Source organism: Ctenopharyngodon idella, chromosome 17 (assembly GCF_019924925.1).
Source record: "Ctenopharyngodon idella isolate HZGC_01 chromosome 17, HZGC01, whole genome shotgun sequence".
In the NCBI taxonomy this organism is placed as follows: Eukaryota; Metazoa; Chordata; class Actinopteri; order Cypriniformes; family Xenocyprididae; genus Ctenopharyngodon; species Ctenopharyngodon idella.
The window spans coordinates 622,390-649,349 of NC_067236.1; the positions used below are offsets into that span (position 1 = coordinate 622,390).

The following is a 26,960-nucleotide window of genomic DNA, read 5'->3' on the forward strand; positions in this document are numbered from 1 at the left end:
TCTAAATATTACAGTTTTTACTGTATTTTTGATCAAATAAATGCAGCCTTGGTGAGCGTAAGAGACTTATTTTAAAAACATTAATACATCTTGCTGTCCACAAAATTTCGACCCTGATTTTGAGCAATAGCAATGTCCTGATGGTATTGGGCATGTTTTTGCTTTAATTGCCTTTCATAATACTAATCATTTGGTTTTCTAATGCTTTTGGTTCCAAGAACATTTTTTAATGGTTTCCCAGTAGACCAAACTAAAGAACAAGTAGTTTTTCTTGATACCCCCTGCAAATGAATTGAATGTGTCTCTCAGAGTTGCTGGCTCCTGTAGGCAGTCAAAGCGAGGCCTATTGTGCCGTGCTGAGATAGAGCGTCCCACCATGCAAACTCAACACACCATGGCATTAAAGAACTGATAACTCGCCGTCTGCTGCTGTGCCTTTATCTCCAGCACACTCCACTGCTCCACTCTTGCGAAGTGGATTTTTAGACCCTTTTGATTGTCAAAACGACAAGGAAGGACTCAAATTAAAGTATTTTTATTTTTAATTGGAGCTCTTTTTCTCTCTTGTCACTTAATAGACTTCATCTGTAACATCATCATAGCAGTATCTGTATTCTCTAAAGTCCATAGCCAAGTCATGTCACCTTTATTTCTATAGCAGTTTATGCAATACAGATTGTTTCAAAGCAGCTTCACTGTAAAAACAGGAACTGAAAAATAATGATCAATGATGAAAACTTCATCAAATATGGAACAAATTCAGACAATAATGTCAGTGCAAAAATGTTGACACAGGTACATTTTTCCAATGAGCCTGTGTTGTCCAAATGACTACTAAGAACTACTATGGTTCATAATTAATGTGAATAATGCATCATTCAAAAATAATTTTAAAGTGAAGATCACGGTATAACCCACTAGTAATGACTCAAGTGTCACTACATCATTCTAAAGGAAATATGAATTATTTGGAACAGTATTCTAAAGTAAAAAGCAAGATAACTCTAGTAATGACTGAAGTCATTGTAAGCTTTTGAGGTTTCTGTAAGGTTTTGGATAGTAATGACTCAAGTGTTACTACATCCTTCTAAAAGAATTACTGGCCATTTGGATCAGTATTCCAAAGAGAATTCCAATTGCTATCCCAAACCTTACAAAAACCTCAAAAGCTTACAATGACTTCAGTCATTACTAGAGAGTTATCATGCTTTTCACATTAGAATACTGTTCCAAATAATTGGTAATACATTTAAAAGGATGTAGTAACATTACTACTGGATTACCATGATCTTCACTTTAGAATTAATTATACATTGTTCTTTTGTATATTGTATAGTGTTATGCATGCCTGGAATTTGGAAGTACTAGATAATGTAGTTCATCTAGGTGGTGTTTCATATTAAATTACTCCTTGTTTAATGACTCACACTTTGGTGGACATCACCATCTCATACAATGCATTGTGTGTTTGTTATATTTATCAGAGTATAAATGGACACAAACTGCGTAGCTTACTGCCCTTATGGAATTGAGGTCACTTTCAAACAAAGAAACTCTCCCACCAAAGAACTGCACCTTTCTCATTGGTCAAGCCAAAAGTCAAAATTGTGACTTCTGTAGAGGTTATAAAGCCCTCATGCAGATCGCACTCGGCTCTTCTTCTGGTTTTTCTTTGTTCTTGCTGATTCTGCCGCTTGCTGTTCACGTGAGACCATGGGCACCTGGGCCGGCGCAGCCAGACGGGCAGGCCTCATTCACTTAAAGCCTTGCACAACTTCCTCGACAACAGAGTCAACTTAACAACGCAAGTTCTTCGTCATTTCTTCACTCAACGCAGAAGATATTGATTACAACTTCAGCACTATCAGACCGAACCATCGAGAATTTCTCTAGAGACTGCATATCCGGACACTCCTCAACAGCTAAGGCATTTGCAAGTATAGTAAAATTTGAACACTAAATGGCGATTTAGTATTAAGTTTTGAACCCCTTTGTTAACAAAGGTGCTTTATAGTGAGAAACTGATGGTTCTTCCAGCTCGTTAAATGACTCTTTTCTTAGCTCCATTCCCCTGTTATGCTACAGTTCAATATCATTTCCACTCTCTCATTTCCTATGTATGTGTGATTTGTATGTCTGTGTGTTTTAGACTACCTATGTGTTCGTGATTTAATTAAATAAAACTTGTGTGCACATTCTTGCGAGTTAAATCTGATCTGCTTATTAACCAATGTCACTGATAACGATTACGATCACAGCTGCATGTTAAGAAAGAGTTATTTTTTCTGTGGCCATGGAAAATATCCTTTCTGAAGAGTTGATAGACGATCAATACTGAGTGTTCGCTGGTCGAACAGATTAATTGATTTTAATATTAATTCAGCCACATCAAGTCAATTCGATTAACTGATTCAAATATTTATAATGAATTATAACGAGTTATGATTAATTATTCATATTTCCCTTTTGAGCTAATTTGCTACAAATGGGTCTCATTCACTAATAATTGTGTGTATTATGTTCTAATGTTAGTGAATTTAGAGTATTCTAAATTTCTAAAACATGCACAAACCATCTCCATATAAGTGCTTTCCACACAACCTTTCGTCACTCGTCAAACATATGCCACTCTCTGCTGATGTGCTCTCGCCAGATCCTCGAGCAATGCCAAGTGAGTCATTCTCAAAACCAGTTCAAACACCTTTTATACAGTCCCAGATTACAGACATCTCATTAGCCAGCTGTAAATCTGTGTTATGCAGCTGAAGCTATAACGCAGATTTTCTTACTGTTTCACTATATATGATTTTTTTCCCCGAAAATTTAGAATACATTTTAGTAAAAGTTTTACATTTTCATACATTTCACGTATGCATTCTAAGTGAATGACACCCAATATTTTCAATAAAAGTATTTTTTATTTTTACACTTTTGTCACGATCACTGTCTGTTCCTGTCAGTTCCTGGACTCCACTTCCCATAATCCTCCCTTCCAATCACATGCACCAATCACCCATTGCCACACACCTGCAGATCATTACCTGGACTATTTAAGACTATTAATTTCTGGACTTTGCCCTGCTTACGGTTGGTTCACTTTTTACTGTGGGTGTCGCGGAGGAACGCGACACCTCGTCCCCCCATGTAATGGCTGCCTCTAAAGAGAGCATTCACAAAATGGCGGCCACAACATCATCACATCATGTCTCCGCTGATCTTCCAGAGCCAAGTCAAGTCTCCGTTGATCTTCTAGAATTACATCACGTCTCTGGATCTGTTTGGGAGCGGAGTGGGTTGCGTTCCAGTGTGGCTGATCCAGCGCTGACTTCAGTACGAGCGGCTGGCATTCCTAAGCCTCCGCCGGCCGCTTCACACTCAAGCTCGCCGGTTGCTACGCACTCAAGCTCGCCGGTTGCTACGCACTCAAGCTCGCCGGTTGCTACGCACTCAAGCTCGCCGGTTGCTACGCACTCAAACTCTCTGGATGCTATGGACAAGATGGCCGCTTTGCCAGTGCCCACGGGCAAGATGGCCGCCCCGCCAGTGTCTGGCAACACAGGGGTCGTTCCAGCCAGTGAGTCCACTCCAGAACCAGCTCCAGCCCGTGAGTCTGCTTCAACCCATGAGCCCGCTGCAGCGCCCACCGAGGAGGTAGGCACAGAGCCACCGCCTCAACCATTCAAACGGAAGAGGAGGAGGAAGAAGGCTTCCTCCAGCCCTCAAGGCCCGGAGGCCTTCCCAGAGCCCGCTGTAGGCCCGGAGGCCGTCCCAGAGCAGCCCGCTGCCGTCCCAGAGCAGCCCGCTGCCATCCCTGAGCAGTCCGCTGCCGTCCCAGAGCAATCCGCTCTTCCTGATACAGCCACGGAGGCCGGCACCGAGCTCCTTGCCCTGCCGGCGCCAACCGAGCTCCTCGCCCTGCCGGCGCCACCCGAGCTCCTCGCCCTGCCGGCGCCACCCGAGCTCCTCGCCCTGCCGGCGCCACCCGAGCTCCTTACCCACGAAACCGCCACGGCCTCCGTTGAATTCCCCAAGAACTTTTTGGGGGGGGGCCATATACCTGAGGGTGGGGAGCTTGTGGGTGGGGACCCTGCACGGCCGCGATCATCAGCGGCCTCCGAACTGCTTGAGCTTGCGGGTGGGGACCTTACACGCCCACGGCCTTCAACCGCCTGTGAACTGCTGTGGCCGGCTACGGACCCTGACCTGCCGTGGTCGCCTAAGCCACCTGACCTGCCGTGGTTGCCCAAGCCACCTGACCTGCCATGGTTGCCCAAGCCACCTGACCTGCCGTGGGCGCCCAAGCCACCTGACCCGCCGTGGCCTCCCGACACTCCTGACCCGCCGTGGCTGCCCGAGTTCCTGGACCTGCATTGGAGACCCCGTTCCCGTCTGCCAACAGGTCTCCAATGTACCCACCCCCCCTCCCTATCTGTGCCATTTACGCCGCGAGGACGCGCCTTCCGGAAGGGGGGCGTTATGTCACGATCACTGTCTGTTCCTGTCAGTTCCTGGACTCCACTTCCCATAATCCTCCCTTCCAATCACATGCACCAATCACCCATTGCCACACACCTGCAGATCATTACCTGGACTATTTAAGACACACACACACACACACACACCCGTGGCGAAGTCTTGATTTGCCCCGGTGATCACTACTGAGCGTTTTCTTGTGGATTGTATTTCTGTTGCCGTTGGACTGTTTATTGGACTGTGTTTGTTTGCCGCCTGCCCTGATCCTTGCCTGTTGTTTGGACTGTGTTTGTTTGCCGCCTGCCCTGACCACTGCCTGTGACTTTACTCTGCTTGTCTGCCGCCTGCCTCGACCATTGCCTGTCCCTGTTTGTGTCTCTGCCTTTGCCCCTGTCTGCTTTGGTGTTTATCGTAATAAAGCTGCAAATGGATCCTCACGCTTTCGACCCATCATTACAACTTTATAGTGATTATGATTCTCAATATACTGTGTGTGTGTGTGTGTGTATATATATATATATATATATATATATATACACACACACACACACACACACACACACACACACACACACACACACACTGCCCGGCCAAAAAAAAAGTCGCTGTTTGGATTTTAATAGGCAAATACTTAAGAATCTATGAATGGATCATTATTACAGTGATTATTATGTTTCTAGCATGTTATATGTTTGGCAACGGTTCTTTTAACTCTTAAAGATGGAGTGTGTAGCTTTTCATTTCTTAAACAACCATGTAGGAATCCATATCAGGGCCATATTTCAGGATGACAATGTCAAGATTCGCCAGGGTTAAAATTGTGAAAGAATGGTTCAGAGAGCATGAAGAATCATTTTCACACATGAATTGGCACCTCTGAGTCCAGACCTTAATTTCACTGAAAGTCTTTGGGATGTGCTGGAGTAGACTTTAAAGAGTGCTTGACTCTTGCATTGTCAATACAAGATCTTGACCAAAAATTGACGCACCTCTTGATGGAAATAACATCACAACATTTATTTCCATCGAGAGGTGCATCATTTTTTGGTCAAGATCTTGTATTGACAATGCAAGAGGTGAGCACTCTGTAAAGTCTCCTCCAGCACATCCAAAAACTTACACTGAGGTTAAGGTCAGTGCCAATTCATGTGTAAAAATTATTTTTTATGCTCCCTCCCAACAATTCTTTCACAATTTGAGCTTGATGAATCTTGACATTGTCATCCTGGAATATGGCCATGATACATCTTAATACATGGTTGCTTAAGAAATGAAAAGCTACACACTCCATCTTTTAGGGTTAAAAGAACTGTTGCCAAACATATAACTTGCTAGAAAAATAATAATCACTGTAATAATGATCCATCCATAGATTCTTAAGTATTTGCCTATTAAAATCCAAACAGCGACTTTATATATATATATATATATATATATATATATATATATATATATATATATATATATATATATATATATATATGATACAAACATACATATTATTTTCTTGCATTACAGTAATGAGAATATTGGCTTCATTGTCATTAAACGCTGAGATGGTAAATGATGCATAACATGCCCCTCTATAACCTGGTGTATTACTCTGAAGGGGCAAAAACGTTTATCACAATCAATCTGACAAGATCAATGGGTCTCATGTGTTTTGGACTGCTTTCAAATTCACAGCTGGACCGTAGATCAGCCATCTACCTTTGAGATGAAGGAAAGTGATTAGACAGCACTGTCGGCTGTGTATTTTAAGGGGAAACATAATGGGTTGAGATGGGAAGACATTGATCAGCGGCTCCCTCCGGCAGATATGCGGCCTTTACAGAGGAGGAGAGCGCTGCATACAGAGAGAGCAGACATAACCTTGACACGGGAACCGGTCCAAGCCCGTGTACCGGCAGAGCTGGATGGATTATATATAGAAAGGTCTGTGACTAGCCGTGTGTATGTGTGTGGTTTTGGCCTGGCGTGACTCTCTAATCCCGTCTCTCCCTGATGGATGGATGGCGATCTGCTCCGGTAATGATGCCAGCCGCCCCTCAGGTCATCCGCCCTCCATACCCAGCAAAATGATAATAGGGAAGCAAGCAAGCAATTTGGTGAGATGTGTTAAGAAAGGCTTGTATTGGTAAATATGGTGATTCTACAGGTTTTGTGAACATTTTCCTAATTGTTTTGGTCCACTCACCACACAGTCTTGATGCTGAAGGTGCACTGTTTTTCCAAGACACATGGAAAGGTCATCTGTCTTTTGGCATTATTGTTCATTGTGTGCAAGCTGAAGTGCTCAAGAAATGAGTTTGTTTACAGGAATTCTGTGTTCTGTGTAACCTTTGCCCAGTTTGTTACTGTGGCCTGTCTTGATGTGTTAAAACTTGCAATAGTGCTGTCACTACAGTTAGAGGTCACGTTTAATGCGCACATAACTTTGATTCAACATGAAATCAGAATTGACTGTGTATACTTCCTTAAAGGGATAGTTCACCCAAAAATGAAACTTCTGTCATCACTTACTCACCCACATGTCATTCCAAACCTGTATGGCTTTCTTTATTCTGTGGAAGCAGAAGTTGTTATTGTTAACTAAAGCTAAAAGCTATTAAAATGTATTTTTCGTTAATTGAAATAAAATTAAATTATAAATAGAATTGTACAGATGAAAAAACAAACTTAAAAAAAGAGAAATGAACTTAAAATTACAAATGTTGTCTTTGCAACTAATGGAAATAAAAGAAGTTTAAGCTGAAGTACTGAAAGCTTAGAAAAAAAAGCACATAACAAAATTACTAAAACTGAAATTAAAATGGAAACTGAAAATATAAAAATAAAGCTAATACAAGAAAGTTACTACTGAATAAATAATGATTCAGCATATATTATACTATAGAATTGAATGAGTACCATTTTCATAGGCCTACAATTTACATGGTAATCTAAGGTGCTTCAAAAAATTCATTTGAATTTTATTCTTTAGGAATAGGATTAACCCACTGAGATGTACCATCTTGTTTTCAAGGGGGTCCTTACATACAATGTAACACAATCACAACAAACATTCAAACAAACAACAAAACACAAACATAAACAATAATGAAAATATTACACCACCAAGTTACTAGAATGGTCAATAATAAATACACAACAAAATATACTGATCAGTGAATACAACTGTAAATAAACATAAATTATAAACAAAAATTATATATAAACAAGTGTAAAAAATATAAATAACAGTGACAGCTTCAATGATAGCATGCACCTTGATTGTTTTCTTTTTCAGCCATTCTGTTGTAGATTTGCTGGCAATCTTCGGTTCTGTTACAAACAGAGGAGGTCGGAGGCACAGGTAAGGTTTACGATGTTTTATTGAGACAACCAGAGCAGTGAGCAGGTAAGTGAAGCCAGATAGAGTTTGTGATGATCGATGACGGAGATACTGATACTTGGTTTCTTCTAGGAGACGTGGTTGGCGGATGGTCCTTGGAGCTGAAGACACACAGAGACACTCACGGAAGACAGGAGAACATGGAGGATCTAGGACGCACACTGGAGACAGGTAAGTGGTTGATCGAGGAGTCCGTAAGGTAAGCATAAGGGTAAGTATGCGTTAACGAGACCGGACAATGACTGTGTGGCTGTGAGTGTCTCTTATAGTGCTGCTGATAGGGGTGGTGATGAATGTCAGGTGTGCGTGATCAGAACTCTGGTGAAGGAGTGCGTTGTGATTGGGTGAGTGAAGAGCCTGGTGTGTCAGTGCTCCTGAGGACCGTGGACCCCGACGACATGGTGGCCGACCTCTGCCTCGTGGAGCTGGTCTGTTGGGATGTCTGGCATGGAAGTCTTCCAGAAGGCTAGGATCGAGAATGTCAACTCTGGGAACCCATGATCTTTCCTCGGGGCCGTATCCTTCCCAGTCGACTAGATACTCCAGGTGACCACCACGCCGCCGGGAGTCCAAGATGTCTTTCACCAGATACGCTGCTCCATCCTCCACGATGATTGGAAGGGGGGGTTCTTCGGCATCGCCAGGCTATGTGGAGGAAAGAACAGAAGGGTGGTGAGGTTTCAACAGGGAGACATGGAACGTGGGGTGAATTCTGAATTCAGGTGGGAGTTGCAACTGGTATGTGACCGGATTGACTTGGTGGATGATGGTGTAGGGGCCAATGAATCTGGGACTCAGCTTTCTGCAAGGTAGACGCATCCGAATATCTCTAGTGGATAACCAGACCTTATCTCCAGGTTGATATACTGGTGCTTGAGAACGGCGAAGATCCGCTGTTAATCTGCGTCTCCTGAGGGCCCGCTGAAGTTGAAGATGAGCTGAGTCACAGACCCTCTCACTCTCCCGGAACCAGTAATCCACTGCCGGGACATCTGATGGTTCCCCATCCCAGGGGAACAGTGGGGGCTGATAGCCGAGTACGCACTGGAAAGGGGTGAGACCAGTGGTGGGCTGACGGAGGGAATTCTGGGCGTACTCGGCCCAGCCCAGGAACTGGCTCCAGGAGTCCTGGTGGCCATGACAGAAGGTACGCAGGAAACGGCCAATCTCCTGTATCTTCCGCTCCGTCTGCCCGTTCGTCTGGGGATGGTATCCAGATGAGAGGCTGATGGTCACATCTAGGAGTTTGAAGAAGGATTTCCAGACATGGGATGTGAATTGAGGTCCTCTATCAGATACAATATCCTCAGGCAATCCAAAGTATCTGAAAACATGATTGAAGATAAGTTCTGCTGTGACCATAGCCGTTGGGAGCCCTGGGAGAGGAATCAATCGACATGACTTGGAGAACCTGTCAACCACAACCATCATGCAAGTCTGTCCATTGGAGACCGGGAGATCTGTGATGAAGTCCACTCCTAGATGTGACCACGGGCGAGTTGGAACGAGCAGAGGTTGTAGCTTCCCGGAGGGAAGATGACGAGGGCTTTTGGATATGGCACATTCCCTGCACCCCTTTACATACCTCCTGACATCCGCTGCCATGTTGGGCCAGCAGAAGCGTTGTTTTAACAACGAGAGGGTTTCATTGACCCCAGCGACGAATGAGAGGAGTGAATGATGGGAATGCATCGTGTCCGTGGGATGTACAGCAAACCTTGGGGACAACCCGGCGGGGTGTTGGTGGAGGCATTGGACTCGGGCAGTGTCTCCTCTGACCAGGTTATGGGGCTGACAATGAGATTCTCTGGAAGAATGGACTGCTACTGAGATAAGACCGCTCCCACTCCTGTGGTGGATGCATCGACCTCGACCACGAAGGGAAGTTCTGGATCTGGATGAACAAGGAGGGGAGCGGTCGTGAAGGCGGTCTTGAGGTCCTCGAAGGCTTGCTTTGCTGCCGGATCCCAGGTCAGAGACTTGGGCCTGCCACGGAGTAGGTTGGTAAGTGGAGAAGTGATGGTACTGTAGCCCTTGATGAACCTTCGGTAGAAATTGGCGAATCCTAGGATGCAGGAAGGGGCCAATCCTTTATTGCAGAAACCTTCCTCTTGTCCATGCGGACGCCACTGTGATCGATGTAATATCCCAAGAACTGCACTGAGGGCTGATGGAACGTACACTTCTCTGCTTTTAGGAACAGGTTGTAGTCCCTCAGGCGTTGAAGGACCTCCGCAACGTGCTAGCGATGTTCGGCCAGGCTCCGGGAGTAGATGAGTATATCATCAATGTAGACGATCACGAATTGTGCAGGAACTCCCGGAGCACCTCGTGCATGAAATCCTAAAATACGGAGGGGGCGTTGACAAGTCCATATGGCATGACGCAGTACTCATAGTGTCCAGTAGGGGTCACAAAAGCCGTCTTCCATTTGTCCCCCTCACGTATTCGGATGAGGTTGTATGCTGCGGAGGTCCAACTTGGTGAACACAGTGGCGCCGTGGAGATGTTCCAGTGCAGATGGGACGAGAGGAAGTGGGTATCTGAACTTGACTGTTATTTTATTTAGGGCTCTGTAATCAATGCAAGGCCGCAAGCCTCCGTCCTTCTTGGCAACAGAGAAGAAGCTGGATGCAGCAGGGGAAGTAGACGGGCAGATGTAACCTTGCAATAGGGCCTCAGTGATGTATTCCTCCATGGCCTTCTCCTCCAGGATGGACAAGGAATAGATCTTTCCTCTGGGCACTGGCTCACCGGGAATGAGATCAATGGCACAGTCCCATGGCCAATGGGGAGGCAGCTTGGAGGCCTTCTTCGGACAGAAGACGTCACTGAAGTGGGAGTAACAGTCAGGAATATCTGTGGAGCGTTTTTCTAATGGACTTTCAATAGATGTGACACAGACTTGGATCTTCTTAGCGCTAGGGAAACCTGGAGCAGAACTTGGATCAGGGCTTGGAACTGGACTTGGAACTGGCCTTGGAACAGGAACTTCAGGAAAACATCCAGGAAAACAATGGTTACCCCACTTCAGAACAACTCCTGTCCGCCAGGAGATGATAGGATCATACTGCTCTAACCATGGGCGCCCCAGAATCATGTCAGATGTTGAATCCTCCAGAACCAGCAGATGGATCTCTTCCTGATGCAGAACATCGATCTGTAGTTTCAGGGGTCCCACCATGTAACGCACTTGATGGAGAGGACGACCCGTTACTGAGTGGACCTGGTAGACTTTCGGCGAACTGATGGTCTTGAAATTGAGCTCCGGAGATGAAGTTTCCAGCTGACCCAGAGTCGATGATGGCGTTAACTGGAATACAAACATTGGCAGCAGTAAGGTTGGCAACAATAGTGAGCGGATTTTGATGATTCAACAAAGGAAGAATGACACTCACCATAGCTCGCACTGGACGAGTGGGGCATTCAGCTCTGAAGTGCCCAGGATGACCACAATATAAGCATAGACCCTGGGTCAGCCTCCTCTGTCGCTCAGCTGGTGGGAGACGTGATCTGTCGATCTGCATTTCGTTGCTGGCTGGTTCTGGGGAGCTGACAGATTCGGGCTGGCGGAGGAAGGATGGAAAGAGTTGCTGGTTTTGGTGCTCTTCAATGCACAGCTGCATACAAGTGGCGAATCTTATAGAAAGTTGGATGAACTTCTCGAGCCCGATGGTATCCTCGTATGCAGCGAGATGCAACCGCACATGTGGATCCAAACCTTGACAATACCTGGAGATGAGGGCTGGTTCGTTCCAACCACTCGCTGCTGCTAGGGTTCTGAACTGTAAAGCATAATCAGAGACAGATAATGAACCTTGTTTTAAATCACATAGTCTCTCACCAATGGACGAGTCCCATGCTGGCTTCCCAAAGACTTCTTTAAAGTGACTAATAAAACTTGAGAGTGATTGCACGACGGGACTATTCTGAGTCCAAAGTGGTTCTGCCCAGCGGAGTGCTTTACCGTCTAGTTGCCGAATTATGAAGGCGACTTTCGCTTTGTCGTCAGGATATAGGTGCGGTTGCATCTCCAAAACCAGCGAACATTGCAGGATGAATCCGTTGCAATCCTCCACCGAACCAGAGAAGGGCGCCGGTTTGGCCATGGGACTGGCGAACACAGATGGCGAAGAAGTGGCAGCGTGGAATGCGGAAGTGCTCACTGGTGGTGCTGGCGTGGATGAACTGGTGAGAGTGCGGCGAAGTGCTGTTACCAGGTCTTGAAATGGATCTGAAGTGCTCATCGTGGTTGCTCAGCGGTGTTGGTCCGGTCTTCTGTTACAAACAGAGGAGGTCGGAGGCACAGGTAAGGTTTACAATGTTTTATTGAGACAACCAGAGCAGTGAGCAGGTGAGTGAAGCCAGATAGAGTTTGTGATGATCGATGACGGAGATACTGATACTTGGTTTCTTCTAGGAGACGTGGTTGGCGGATGGTCCTTGGAGCTGAAGACACACAGAGACACTCACAGAAGACAGGAGAACACGGAGGATCTAAGACGCACACTGGAGACAGGTAAGTGGTTGATTGAGGAGTCCGTAAGGTAAGCATAAGGGTAAGTATGCGTTAACGAGACCGGACAATGACTGTGTGGCTGTGAGTGTCTCTTATAGTGCTGCTGATAGGGGTGGTGATGAATGTCAGGTGTGCGTGATCAGAACTCTGGTGAAGGAATGCGTTGTGATTGGATGAGTGAAGAGCCTGGCGTGTCTGTGACAGGTTCATTGTTGCATGACCCATGTTGGACGGGTAGCCTCACATTTGACTCTAGAAAACTTTGGTATACAGAGGAGTTCATGGTCGACTCAATGACTGTGAGGTGCCCAGGGCCTGTGGCTACAAAACAAGCCCCAAATCATCAGCCCTCCACCAGCATGCTTGACTTTTGGTATGAGGTGTTTGTGCTGATATGCTGTTTTTGGTTTTCACCAAACTTGGCGATGTGCATTATGGCCAAACATCTCCATTTTGGTCTCATATGTCCAAAGGACTTTGTTCTAGAAGTCTTATTGTTTGTTCAGATGCAACTTTGCAAACCCAAGCAAAACATGCTGCCATGTTTTTTTAGTGATATGTACATTGTGGGGACCAGCCAGCAGTCCCCATGGGGGAAATGGATTAATAAACATACTAAATGATGTTTTTTTGAAAAATGTAAAAATGCAGAAAGTTTTCTGTGATGGGTAAGTTTAGGGGTAGGGTTAGGGTTAGGGGATAGAATATACAGTTTGTACAGTATAAAAACCATTACGTCTATGGAGAGTCCCTACAAGGATAGTGAACTAGATGTGTGTGTGTGTGTGTGTGTGTGTGTGTGTTTGTGACATATCAGGACACAAATTTGTATAATGACATGGGTATGACACAGGTATTACAAGGAGAGAGACATTTTTCAAAAGGCTTATAAATCATACAGAATGAGTTTTTTTGAGAAAGTAAAAATGTGCACAGTTTTCTGTGATGGGTAGGTGTAGGGATGGTGTAGGAAAACTGAATGGCTTAAAAAACATACTAAGCTGTGTTTTTTGAAATTCAAAAAATGCAGACAGTTTTCTGTGATGGGTAGGTTTAGGGGTAGGGGTAGTGTAGGGGGATAGAATATACAGTTTGTACAGTATAAAAACCATTACGTCTATGGAGAGTCCCCGTAAACCATACGTGTGTGTGTGTGTGTGTGTGTGTGTGTTTGAAAATCTAAAAATGCAGAAAATTTTCTGTGATGGGTAGGTTTAGGATTATGGGATAGAATATACAGTTTGTACAGTATAAAAATCATTGTCTATGGAAAGTCCCTTAAAGCATGAAAACCCAAGTGTGTGTCGCTATTATGTTTTTATGCATTCTCTGTTTGATATTGTACATGATTTCATTTGACTAGTTAGGAAGTATTTGAGAGTGTGCTTTAATGATAAATTAATCTCTTTTACCTTAAAAGAACAAGGAAAGCTGTATTATTTTTTCATTGTATGACCCCTTTCACTAATTTCTGCTCCCTTTTTGAGGCCCAGCCGCCCAGCTCTAAGAGGCTTTCACAGTCTTTGAGTTATTATTTTTAAATTGGTTGCCACAGAGACTAGGCCAAAGTAACCTTTGATCGAGATACGCCATCACGCATGTCACAAGTTTGGCCAACAGTCACTATGAAGACCCACTCACCACAGTTCAGCACATATTTGTGAGTCTAACCATTGCAGAGTCGTCCCGACCCCTCGTTCCCTCGCAGCTACCTTGGCTGCAGGCATGTGTGGACTTCTTGAACCGCCTGCTTGACGTCTCATGTCGGCCCGTGAATGTTCACCTCCCATGAGACACCGATCTGGAAAGCAGGAACACCTGTCACACCGGAGAATTCACAGCGTGTTTTAAAGCCGTGGGAACACTACAGAGAAACTTCAGCTTGTTTGTTTAAGATGGGTCATTTGTAGACACCGCAAAAAGAAATATGAACGTGCATGATATTTATAGAAGCAGATGCTAATTAATGACAAGTCAAAGAGGGAACAATCATTTTTGTCTGCTGTCAGTCTCTTAGGTTTCTCATAAGAATAAGAAATGTTGACTTGACAAACCTTGCCCAAAAGTTTAAAAAAACAAGTACTGTTTTATTTTTTATTTAAAAATTAAAACTAAATTTTAAACGTTATTTAGTAGCTTGAATGCTGTGTACTTGCATTGCTAAGTCTTTACTCGGGTGTTATGAGTGGTTGCTATGTGATTGGTAATGTTATCTGTTGGTAATTGGTTGCTATGGTTCCAGGTTGTTGGTCTAGGGTTACTAGCGGGTACTAGTGTTTTAGGTCAGGGGTTTTCAAACTGGGGTGCGTGGAAAAGTTTAGAGAAAGTGTAAAAAAAAAAAAATATATATATATATATATATATATAATAAGTAAAATTTGATTAAAATGAATAAATCAATTATACATTAAAACAAATAAACAAATAAAACAAATAAATAATTTAATACACACAAATAAAAAAGCAAATAAATAAAAATTAGATAAAAATACATAAGCTAGATTAAAATAAATATATAAAAGTTAGATTAAAATAAATAAGTAAATGAGTAAATAATAAATAGCACTATAATGTAATCATAATATAACTGATATTTTCCAAACAATATTTTAGGCATATTTATAATATCATTTTTTCACAGTATAAAATGGGTCATTTTATAACAAACTATATAGATGCCTTTTAAATTTTAGGATTTTAGTACGATGCCTCACTTTAGTACGATCATATGGCATCTAAAGATTAAAAACTTCTGTTCTGAATGCAGACAGTTAGTCAGTCAGTCAGTCAGTCACTGAACCTGCCCATGCACTGCAGAGAAAAGTTAAGTTAAATAGTTTAAGTTAAATAATATGAATGTTCTTGGTATTTGTGGAAGCAGATGCTATTTAACAAGTGAGAAATAATGCTAATGATATTGTATATGTAGGTTTTATGGATTAGCAAAATCAAAAAGAATTTTCACCTGGATTTCTTATCAAAAAACAATACTGGCTAATTAAAACAGAATTTGCATCAAAGCCACATATGCTAGAAAAGTCACGATTGCAGGTGGTTCCTCGCTAATTGCTTTAATTCATATCAGACTCCTTTTATGTGAGAAAACGTGTCATAATGATTTTTCATTTGTTCCACAGATGTCTGTATTTATAACCGCACTTTCATTAAGTGAGTCTCTGCCTTGTATAATTAGTTCCTTCCTGTACGCCGCTGTAAAAGTCTCATTAAAAAAGGCAGAAGTCGCCTGATAACACTCTCCCTCTGTGTAATTAATGGTCTTAACCACGAGCCGCTGAGCTGACAATGAACCGCCAGCTTAACCACGTGCCGAAAGAGAGGATGAAATGTCCGCTTGCGAGCCATCTGCTTTACTGTATGGTGTTGGAAAAAAATGTTTTTTAACTTGTTAGTGGTGTTTGCTTGTAGCCAAGACCAAGACCAAGAGATAAAGTCAAGGCCTAGACCAGACCAGCTTAAATTCATCTAAAAGATCAACATTTACTGTCTGAGAAATGGCTTACATTTAATCAATAAATACAATTTTGAATAATAAGACACTATATAGAGCTTTTACTAATCAAATGAAATCACATTTCGACAAAATATTTCTTTGCACTGCAGTGGTGACACAGAAGTTGCATCTGAATTGGTACAACTGCATAAATAATGTTGAGATTAATGTTTTAAAAATAAAATTTTGGTTATTGAACATTTGTAAAATCACTATTACATTTGCAATCATGCTCATATTTGTAAAAACAGCTCTCTTGCGGTTTTGCTTTATTATATAATATGTTATAATATAGCTGCCTCACGTTACAGAAGTCAGATAATTCCCAACACATAGAAACTCTTACACCTAGATATTATCAAATAGAGACTGTGTCTGTACCCCGAATTAGTAAAAACAAAAAACTTCCAAACCCATTTAATGGTAAAAATTTAATTGATGTTCAACAAATAAAAAATAGAGATAATAATGCTAAACAAACGATAAAACTTGGGTTGTTAAATATTAGATCCCTTTCTTCAAAATCACTTATTGTTAATGATATTATGAAAGATAATAATCTAGATGTGCTGTGTTTGACAGAAACTTGGCTAAAACCGGACGATTACATTACTTTAAATGAGTCTAGTCCTCAAGGTTATGATTATCGACACAACGCTCGTCAGAAAGGCAAAGGGGGAGGTGTTGCTGTAATCTATAGTAATATTTACAGTATTAGTCAAAAGTCTTTCAAATATAATTCCTTCGAAACTATGGTACTTTACATAACATTATGTAAGTTGACATTTGTGCTGGCTACTGTATACAGGCCACCAGGACACAATACAGACTTTATCAAAGAATTTGCTGACTTTCTATCAGAGTTAGTACTAGCTGCAGATAAAGTCCTTGTTGTTGGTGATTTTAATATCCATGTAGATAATAAAAAAGACGCATTAGGATTGGCATTTGCAGATATTCTAAACTCTATTGGTGTTAGACAACATGTGTCAGGACCCACTCATTGTCGTAATCATACTTTAGATCTAATATTGTCACATGGAATCGATATCGATGCTGTTGAAATTCTGCAGCAGAGTGACGACATTTCAGATCATTATCTAGTCTCGTGTATACTACATTTAGTCAAGGCGGCTAAACTGCCTCCATGCCAGAAATATGGTAGAACCATCACTTCTACCACTAAAGATTGCTTTATAAATAATCTTCCTGATCATTTTCATCGCCTTAGCATACCAGACAGCTTAGAAGACCTTGATGTTGCAACAGAAACTATTGCCTCTGTCTTTTCCAGCACATTAGACTCAGTTGCTCCTTTGCATTTAAAAAAGATTAAGGAAATTAATCCAATGCCATGGTACAATGAGCACACTCGGGCCCTAAAGTTAGCAGCCAGAAAAATGGAGCGCAGCTGGAAGAAATCAAAACTAGAAGTATTTCGTATTTCGTGGAGAGAGAGAATGATTGAGTACAGAAAGGCCTTAAAATCTGCTAGATCTGCCTATTTTTCAAAACTCTTAGAAGAAAATAAACACAACCCTAGGTATTTATTTGATACAGTGGCTAAATTAACAAGAAATAAAGCTTCAACTTCTGATGTTTCCAAAGAGCACAGCAGTAATGACTTTATGAACTTCTTTACTTGCAAGATTGATAATATTAGAGAAAAAATAATAACCATGCAACCATCTACTACAGTATCGTGTCAGATAGTGCATTGTAGTGTCCCTGAGGAAAAATTCAATTCATTTACTGCTTTAGTAGAGGAAGAATTGTCTAAACTTGTTAAATCATCACTAAGCTATTGAAAGAAATGCTTCCAGAGGTCATAGATCCTCTTCTTAATATCGTCAATTCATCTTTATCACTAGGATACGTACCAAAAACTTTTAAGCTGGCTATTATTAAACCTCTTATTAAAAAAACACAACTTGATCCTAGAGAATTAGTCAATTACAGGCCAAACTCAAATCTCACTTTTCTGTCGAAAATACTAGAAAAGGCAGTATCATCACAACTATGTTCCTTTTTAGAAAGAAATGGTATCTGTGAGGATTTCCAGTCAGGATTTAGACCGTACCATAGTACTGAGACTGCTCTCATTAGAGTTACTAATGATTTGCTCTTATCATCAGATTGTGGTTGTATCTCTCTATTAGTGTTACTGGATCTTAGTGCTGCATTTGACACTATTGATCACAATATTCTTTTAAATAGACTCGAAAATTATGTTGGCATTAGTGGAATTGCATTGTCATGGTTCAAATCATACTTATCTGACCGTTATCAGTTTGTAGTAGTAAATGAAGACATGTCATATCGATCACAAGTTCAATATGGAGTACCACAAGGCTCAGTACTAGGACCGTTGCTGTTCACTCTGTACATGCTACCCTTGGGAGATATCATTAGGAAGCATGGCGTTAGTTTTCACTGTTACGCTGATGATACTCAGCTGATGAAATATAGATTCTTCGCGCCCTGACGAAACTTACCAATTCACAAAATTAACGGAATGCATAGCTGATATAAAAAATTGGATGACCATTTCCTACTACTAAATTTAGAAAAAACAGAGATTATAATTTTTGGACCAAAAACTTCTTCACGTAATAACCTAGAATACTGTCTAACACTTGATGGCTGCTCTGTTAAGTCTTCGTCGTCAGTTAGGAACCTGGGTGTGCTCTTTGATACCAATCTTTCATTTGAAGGCCATGTTACTAGCATCTGTAAAACCGCATTCTTCCATCTTAAAAATATATCTAAACTACGACATATGCTCTCAATGAAAAATGCAGAACAGTTAGTTCATGCGTTCATGACCTCAAGGCTAGATTACTGTAACGCTCTACTGGGTGGTTGTTCTGCTCGCCTGATAAATAAACTACAGCTCGTACAAAATGCAGCAGCTAGAGTTCTTACTAGAACCAGGAAGTATGACCATATTAGCCCAGTTCTGTCAACACTGCATTGGCTTCCTGTTAAACATCGTATAGATTTTAAAATCTTGCTAATTACTTACAAAGCACTACATGGTTTAGCTCCCCAGTACCTGAGCGAGCTCCTAATTCATTATAGTCCTTCACGTCTATTGCGATCTCAGAATTCAGGCCAGCTGATAATACCTAGAATATCAAAATCAACTGTAGGTGGTAGATCCTTCTCTTATTTGGCACCTAAACTCTGGAACAATCTTCCTAGCATTGTTCGGGAAGCAGACACACTTTAGTTCAGTTTAAATCTAGACTAAAAACGCATCTCTTTAACCTGGCATACACATAACACATTACCAATTTATATTTTCAAATCCGTTAAAGGATTATTAGGCTGCATAAATTAGGTCAGCCGGAGCCGGGAACACTTCCTATAACACCTGATGTACTCGTTACATCAGAAGAAGAATGGCATCTACGCTAATATTAGTCTTTCTGTTTATCCCGAGGGTCACCGTAGTCAACCGGATCCGGGCCGTATCCAGGTGAGACCAAGGACCTGCACCTTGACACAACCACAACGCAGCCCTGACGTATCAGCAGAGATTGAGTCAACTAGATCATCCACTGTGAGGGCCTCATCGACACGACAGCCACGACACAGTTCCTCAACAACCGTCCATACCGGCGTGATCCTCAATACGATCCTCAATTGGATGGAACTGGAATAAATACTTTTAATGTTGCGATCCTATTGGACTTATGATAGCAACCTGAATTGTAACAAAGCACTGTTGGCCAGAGGAGAACTGGCCCCCCGACTATCCTGGTTTCTCCCAAGGTTTTTTCTCCATTTTAACACCAATTTGCCACTTGTCTGCCACCTGATGTCACCTGATGGAGTTTGGGTTCCTTGCCGCTGTCGCCTCTGGCTTGCTTAGTTGGGGACACTTGACATTTGACTTGACATTTGATATTCAACAGTGCTTTGATCTGCCTGCACTGACACTATTCTTTAAGAGCTGCTGTGCAGCCAAATAATGTACCAGTTATCAATGTAAAGCTGCTTTGACAGAATCTACATTGTAAAAAGCGCTATATAAATAAAGGTGACTTGACTTGATAATATAAAAAAACAAGATCTCATACAAGTACCTTTTTTTTTTTGCAATCATATCTTGAATTTTGTGGGCAGTTGTATTAAATATGGTGACATTTTTGGCACAATTCCCTGTTAATTTCTGACCTGGCACAACAGTAACAAAAGAAATCAAATTCGAAATTGGATATTGATTGCATTTGAAGCAGGAAGTTATACATCCAATCACATTATGTATTTTTTTTTTTTTTTACTGTACTAAAGCATGAAAATACTATACTATATTTGCAGAGATTTAGGAAACATACTAAGTTCATATACTCCGAAAAAAAATGCTACAGCCAGTTACAAGATTCTACAAGACCTAAAGAGCATTGGCATCCGTGTCAATTCAACTGCTACCTGTCAATATTACATTCTGCATTTTTAATTGTGTTAACAAATAAATCAGACAATGGACTGGCAATTTAGTTATATCCCCGCAATTGTAGTCTTGAAATAAAATCCCGAGTTCTCTTAGACCGAGTCAAGACCGAGTACAAATACAGTCGAGGCAAGACCAAGACCTTCAAAAAATGGTCTTCAGTATACTACAACACTAACAAAAATGCTAAGTAAGAAAATCATTTTTAGCATAGTGGTACTTTACTATATGTTCTGACGATGAAAATGGGTGATGCTGGACAATGAAAATAGGCAACTAGGCAACTATTGTAAATGCTTTAACAGAAGTACAAGCTTCAAGTTTCTGTATTAAAACCCTCCAGTGCACCTGCCTGCTGCTGTAGTCTCTTTATAGACATTAAGATGTAGACATAAGGTGAAAGTATCCTGCAATATTCCTTTAATATATGCATTGTACTGTGTTGCAGGATTTTGCTTGTGAAATTTTTCCAGCATTTCCCTTCATTGAGGCAAACGAGATAAGCTTCTCCAGCAATCTTCCACAGTCAGTATCTGTTAAATGTGCAGTAGATAAGGTCGACTCAACTGCAGTCTCCACCGGCTCCAAACACGTTTTCTGCTCCTCCATTAAGACTCATAATGGCCTCACTCAGTAAGCGCGACCAGGTCTCATTCCCTGCTCAATTTTCACCCTCTAACAGGCAATCTCCTGATGTCTCCCACAGGTCTTCCTGCACAAACTCAAAGCATGATCTGAGTTAGAATCTAGGTTGCTCAGCTCCTCAGTCAAACCTGCTCTTGTATCATTTTGCACAATCCAAATATAGCTTCCTCTTCCCACTCCTGTGAGCCTGTCCCGGGATTAGATGAGGATCAATCCAGAGTTGAATTTTTAAAGTCCACACCCACTGAGGATGCATTTTCTGCATTATTTTTATTATAGATGCCATTTTCTGCATTATAAACATATATATATATATATATATATCTGTCTGTATATATACTGTATATATAGGGAGAGAGAGAGAGAGAGAGAAAATAGTTTAAAAATATTTGTTTAGAAAGTGCATCGATTCCACTATTTAAAATCTTATTTAATGATTTACTGTATACAAACATTTTAAAATATGTAAGATATTGTTTTTATAATATGTATTTTATATTACAGTTATAGTATTTTGACTTGAAATATCCTTGATTATCTTTTTTTTTTTTTTTTTTGAAACATGAGCAGGACAGTGTTCGTTACAATCAGCCATGCACATTTTTCACTGCAGTCTCTTTTTACTTTTGTTTAAAAGCTGGAATTGACAAATTATCTTACCCAGTGCCAGTAAAAACCTCTTGCAATATACTCTCTTTTCCTGATGCTTCATCAGGCATGAAGCGGAAACATGCTGATATGAGCCATGGGCATCATTTAAAGATCCATGGAACATGTCTTTTTATTTAGGCCTTTAATAGTAATTTTTCTAGGGAAAAAAAAAAAAAAGATTTAAGGTGGTTGCTTGTAAAACTTTTAACTATACATATGAGCAGTAGGAATAGAATAGAATAGAATAGAATAGAATAGAATAGAATAGAATAGAATTAGTGCTGTCAAACAATTACTCACGATTAATCGCATCCAAAATAAAGGTGTTTACATAATATATGTGTGTGTACTGTGTATATTTATTATGTATATATAAATACACACACATACATGTATTTATTGAAGAAATATTTACATGTATAAATGTATATTTATATATATTTATATATAATTTATATTATATATAAATATAATATATTTTTGTTAAATATATACATGCATGTGTGTGTATTTATATATACTTAATAAATATACACAGTACACACATATATTATGTAAACACAAACTTTTATTTTGGATGTGATTAATCTCGATTAATCGTTTGACAGCACTGAATACAATACAATACAATAGAATAGAATAGAATAGAATGGAACATTTATTTTGTCTAAAAAGGCTCTTTGAATTCTGCTCTTTCTAATGTTCCAGGCTAAATCGCTTTTCATTTTCTTTCCAGATACGACACCATCACTAACCAGTGGGAGATGGTGGCTTCTTTGCCCAAACCTGTGCATTCTGCAGCAGCGACTGTCTGTGGAGGGAAGATTTATGTGTTTGGAGGGGTGAATGAGGCCGGTCGCTCTGCTGGAGTACTTCAATCATATGTGCCCCAAACCAACGCCTGGAGCTTTATTGAGTCGCCTATGATCGGTAAGAGCACTGAAGATAATTACTGAGCCGCCAGACTGTGCTGTTTACCTGCTGTCTTCTGCATATAGTAGCTATGTATATATATATATATATATATATATATATATATATATATATATATATATACAGGTGCTGGTCATATAATTAGAATATCATCAAAAAGTTCATTTATTTATTATAAATTATTTTTAAAAATGAAACTTTCATATATTCTAGATTCCCCACATGTAAAGTAAAACATTTCAAAAGTTTTTTTTTTTAATTTTGATGATTAGAGCGTACAGCTCATGAAAGTCCAAAATCCAGTATTTCAAAATATTAGAATATTTCCTAAGATCAATCAAAAAATGGATTTGCAAAACAGAAAAGTTCAAGTTCTTTAAAGTATGTTCTTTTGTGCACTCAATACTTGATCGGCAGGACATATTACAGCAAATGACTTGCTCCTAGCACAAATTACTGCATCAGTGAAGTGTGGCATGGAAGTGATCAGCCTGTGGCACTGCTGAGGCACTATTGAGCCTTCAGATCATCTGTATATTGTTGGATCGACTGTTTCTCATCTTTCTCTTGAAAATATCCCATAGATTCAGGTCAGGCATATTGGCTGGCCAATAAAGCACAGTAATATCATGGTCAGCAAACCACTTGGAAGTGGTTTTTGCACTGTGTGCAGGTGCTAAAGTCCTGCTGGAAAAGGAAATCAGCATCTCCATAAAGCTTGTCAGCAGATGGAAGCATAAAGTGCTCCAAAATCTCCTGGAAGATGGCTGCATTGACTTTGCACTTGATAAAACACAATGGACCAACACCAGCAGACGTCACGGCCCCCCCAAATCATTATTGACTTCAGAAACTTCACACTAGACTTCAAGCAGCTTGGATTCTGTGCCTCTCCAGTCTTCCTTCAGACTCTGGGACCATGATTTCAACATGAAATGCAAAATTTACTTTTATCTGAAAAGAGGACTTTCGACCACTGTTCACTGTCCAGTTCTTTTTCTCCTTAGCCCAGGTAAGATGCTTCTGACATTGTCTCTGGTTCAGAAGTGGCTTGGTAGTCCTTTTCCTGAAGATGTCTGAGTGTGGTGACTCTTGATGCGCTGACTCCGGCTTCATTCTACTCATTGTGAAGCTCTCCCAAGTGTTTGAATCGGCTTTACTTGACAGTATTCTCAAGCTTGCGGTCATCCCTGTTGCTTGTGCACCTTTGCCTACCCAATTTCTTCCTTCCAGTCAACTTTGCATTTAATATGCTTTGATACATCACTCTGTAAACAGCCACCCCATTCAGTAATGACCTTCTGTGACTTACTCTCTTTGTGGAGGGTGTCAATGATTGTCTCCTGGACCATTGCCAAGTCAGCAGTCTTCCCCATTAGTGTGGTTTCAAAGAACAAGAGATACCCGGAATTTATACTGTAGGGATGGTCATTTAATGAAACTCAAATGTAAATATTCTAATATTTTGAGATACTGGATTTTGGACTTTCATTAGCTGTACGCTCTAATCAACAAATTAAAAAAAAAAAACTTTTGAAATGTTTTACTTTACATGTAGGGAATCTAGAATATATGAAAGTTTCATTTTTTAAAACAATTTACAATAAAAAAATGAACTTTTTCACGATATTCTAATTATATGACCAGCACCTGTATATATATATATTTTTTTTTTTTTTTTTTTTTTTTTTTCTTTTCAACCGATTAGGCATAACATTACCACTGACCAGTGAAGTGAATAACACTGATTATCTCTTCATCACGGCACCTGTTAATAATGGGATATATTAGGCAGCGAGTGAACATTTTGTCCTCAAAGAAGCAGGAAAAATGGGCAAGCGTAAGTATTTGAGCAAGTTTGACAAGGGCCAAATTGTGATGGCTAGACGACTGGGTCAGAGCATCTCCAAAACTGCAGCTCTTGTGCGGTGTTCTCTGTCTGCAGTGGTCAGTATCTATCAAAAGTGGTCCAAGGAAGGAACAGTGGTAAACTGGCAACAGGGTCATGGACGGCCAAGGCTCATTGATGCACGTGGGGAGCAAAGGCTGGCCCGTGTGGTCCGATCCAACAGACGATTAATTCAAAATCCTTATAAATAATTTAATGCAAATAAATTACTGAAGCATGTGAAATTGTGAAATTAATGTAATTTACGTCACACAGTTATATGATCTTAGAGTTTGGGAGTTTATCACACTGAGCATCTACAATGGCGCAAGCACATGTAACCCTGGTAGGCGGACATTTCTGTTATAACCCTTTAACCTGATTTTGCTTCTCTGTTTGCGATCAGATCATTTTAAACTTAATAACGTGAACGTTTTCAGTCCAATGATCCAGTAAGCGAATTCATTCAAACAATCAGTTCAAAACAGTGCTAATGTAAAGAAAACCAGGCTGAATACATCAGAGATGGCAGAGAGAATAGAGACTCGCGTTGCATTTTCAGTGAATTATTCATTCCAGTGTGGGTTTCACTTTAAAACATGAGCTCTGTTATATTCTGATATTCTGACGTACATTTACGTTGTTTCCACACACATTCAGGATAATGTTTATATTTGTCATATGTTGTTGTGTTTAGCAATTCTGAATGGATCTGTGTACTGTAGTAGGTATATATGCAGTCAGGCATCACCATGTGGTCCTGTTTGGTATTGCAACTTGACGTACAAACCCGATTCCAAAAAAGTTGGGACACTGTACAAATTGTGAATAAAAAAGGAATGCAATAATTTACAAATCTCATAAACTTATATTTTATTCACAATAGAATATAGATAACATATCAAATGTTGAAAGTGAGACATTTTGAAATGTCATGCCAAATATTGGCTCATTTTGGATTTCATGAGAGCTACACATTCCCAAAAAGTTGGGACAGGTAGCAATAAGAGGACGGAAAAGTTAAATGTACATATAAGGAATAGCTGGAGGACCAATTTGCAACTTATTAGGTCAATTGGCAACATGATTGGGTATAAAAAGAGCCTCTCAGAGTGGCAGTGTCTCTCAGAAGTCAAGATGGGCAGAGGATCACCAATTCCCCCAATGCTGCGGCGAAAAATAGTGGAGCAATATCAGAAAGCAGTTTCTCAGAGTAAAATTGCAAAGAGTTTGAAGTTATCATCATCTACAGTGCATAATATCATCCAAAGATTCAGAAAATCTGGAACAATCTCTGTGGGTCAAACCATACTGGATGCCCGTGATCTTCGGGCTCTTAGACGGCACTGCATCACATACAGGAATGCTACTGTAATGGAAATCACAACATGGGCTCAGGAATACTTCCAGAAAACATTGTCGGTGAACACAATCCACCGTGCCATTCGCCGTTGCCGGCTAAAACGCAGGCATTTTCTCTGGGCCAATGCTCATTTCAAATGGACTGTGGCAAAGTGGAAAACTGTTCTGTGGTCAGACGAATCAAAATTTGAAGTTCTTTTTGGAAAACTGGGACGCCATGTCATCCGGACTAAAGAGGACAAGGACAACCCAAGTTGTTATCAGCGCTCAGTTCAGAAGCCTGCATCTCTAATGGTATGGGGTTGCATGAGTGCGTGTGGCATGGGCAGCTTGCACATCTGGAAAGGCACCATCAATGCTGAAAGGTATATCCAAGTTCTAGAACAAAATATGCTCCCATCCAGACGTCGTCTCTTTCAGGGAAGACCTTGCATTTTCCAACATGACAATGCCAGACCACATACTGCATCAATTACAACATCATGGCTGCGTAGAAGAAGGATCCAGGTACTGAAATGGCCAGCCTGCAGTCCAGATCTTTCACCCATAGAAAACATTCAGCGCATCATAAAGAGGAAGATGCGACAAAGAAGACCTAAGACAGTTGAGCAACTAGAAGCCTGTATTAGACAAGAATGGAACAACATTCCTATTCCTAAACTTGAGCAACTTGACTCCTCAGTCCCCAGACGTTTGCAGACTTATAAAAAGAAGAGGGGATGCCACACAGTGGTAAACATGGCCTTGTCCCAACTTTTTTGAAATGTGTTGATGCCATGGAATTTAAAATCAACTTATTTTTCCCTTAAAATGATACATTTTCTCAGTTTAAACATTTGATATGTCATCTATGTTGTATTCTGAATAAAATATTGAAATTTGAAACTTCCACATCATCCACATGTACACTGTCCCAACTTTTTTGGAATCGGGTTTTTATAATAAAGCAATACGCCCCAAGAAGCCGTGGTTTACAGTGAATTTATAACAGCTAAGGGATGTTGTGAGCGGAATGCCTAAAACCCCCTTAGCTGTTATAAATTCACTGTAAACCACGGCTTCACGGGGCTTATTGCTTTTATAAAACGGTTAACACACAATACAAATATTAAAGCCAAAAAATAT

At 40.8% G+C, this 26,960-nt stretch overlaps 1 protein-coding gene across 5 annotated transcripts in view; it reads left to right on the forward strand.

The window, feature by feature from the left end:
* LOC127498478 (kelch-like protein 29) overlaps positions 1 to 26,960 on the forward strand; it is a 243,050-nt gene that overhangs the window by 184,307 nt on the left and 31,783 nt on the right. For all 5 annotated transcript variants that reach the window (XM_051867840.1, XM_051867839.1, XM_051867835.1 and 2 more), the window contains one exon: positions 22,389 to 22,582. In XM_051867840.1, the coding sequence (XP_051723800.1) occupies positions 22,389 to 22,582 (194 nt within the window). The remainder of the gene's footprint in view (positions 1 to 22,388; positions 22,583 to 26,960) is intronic.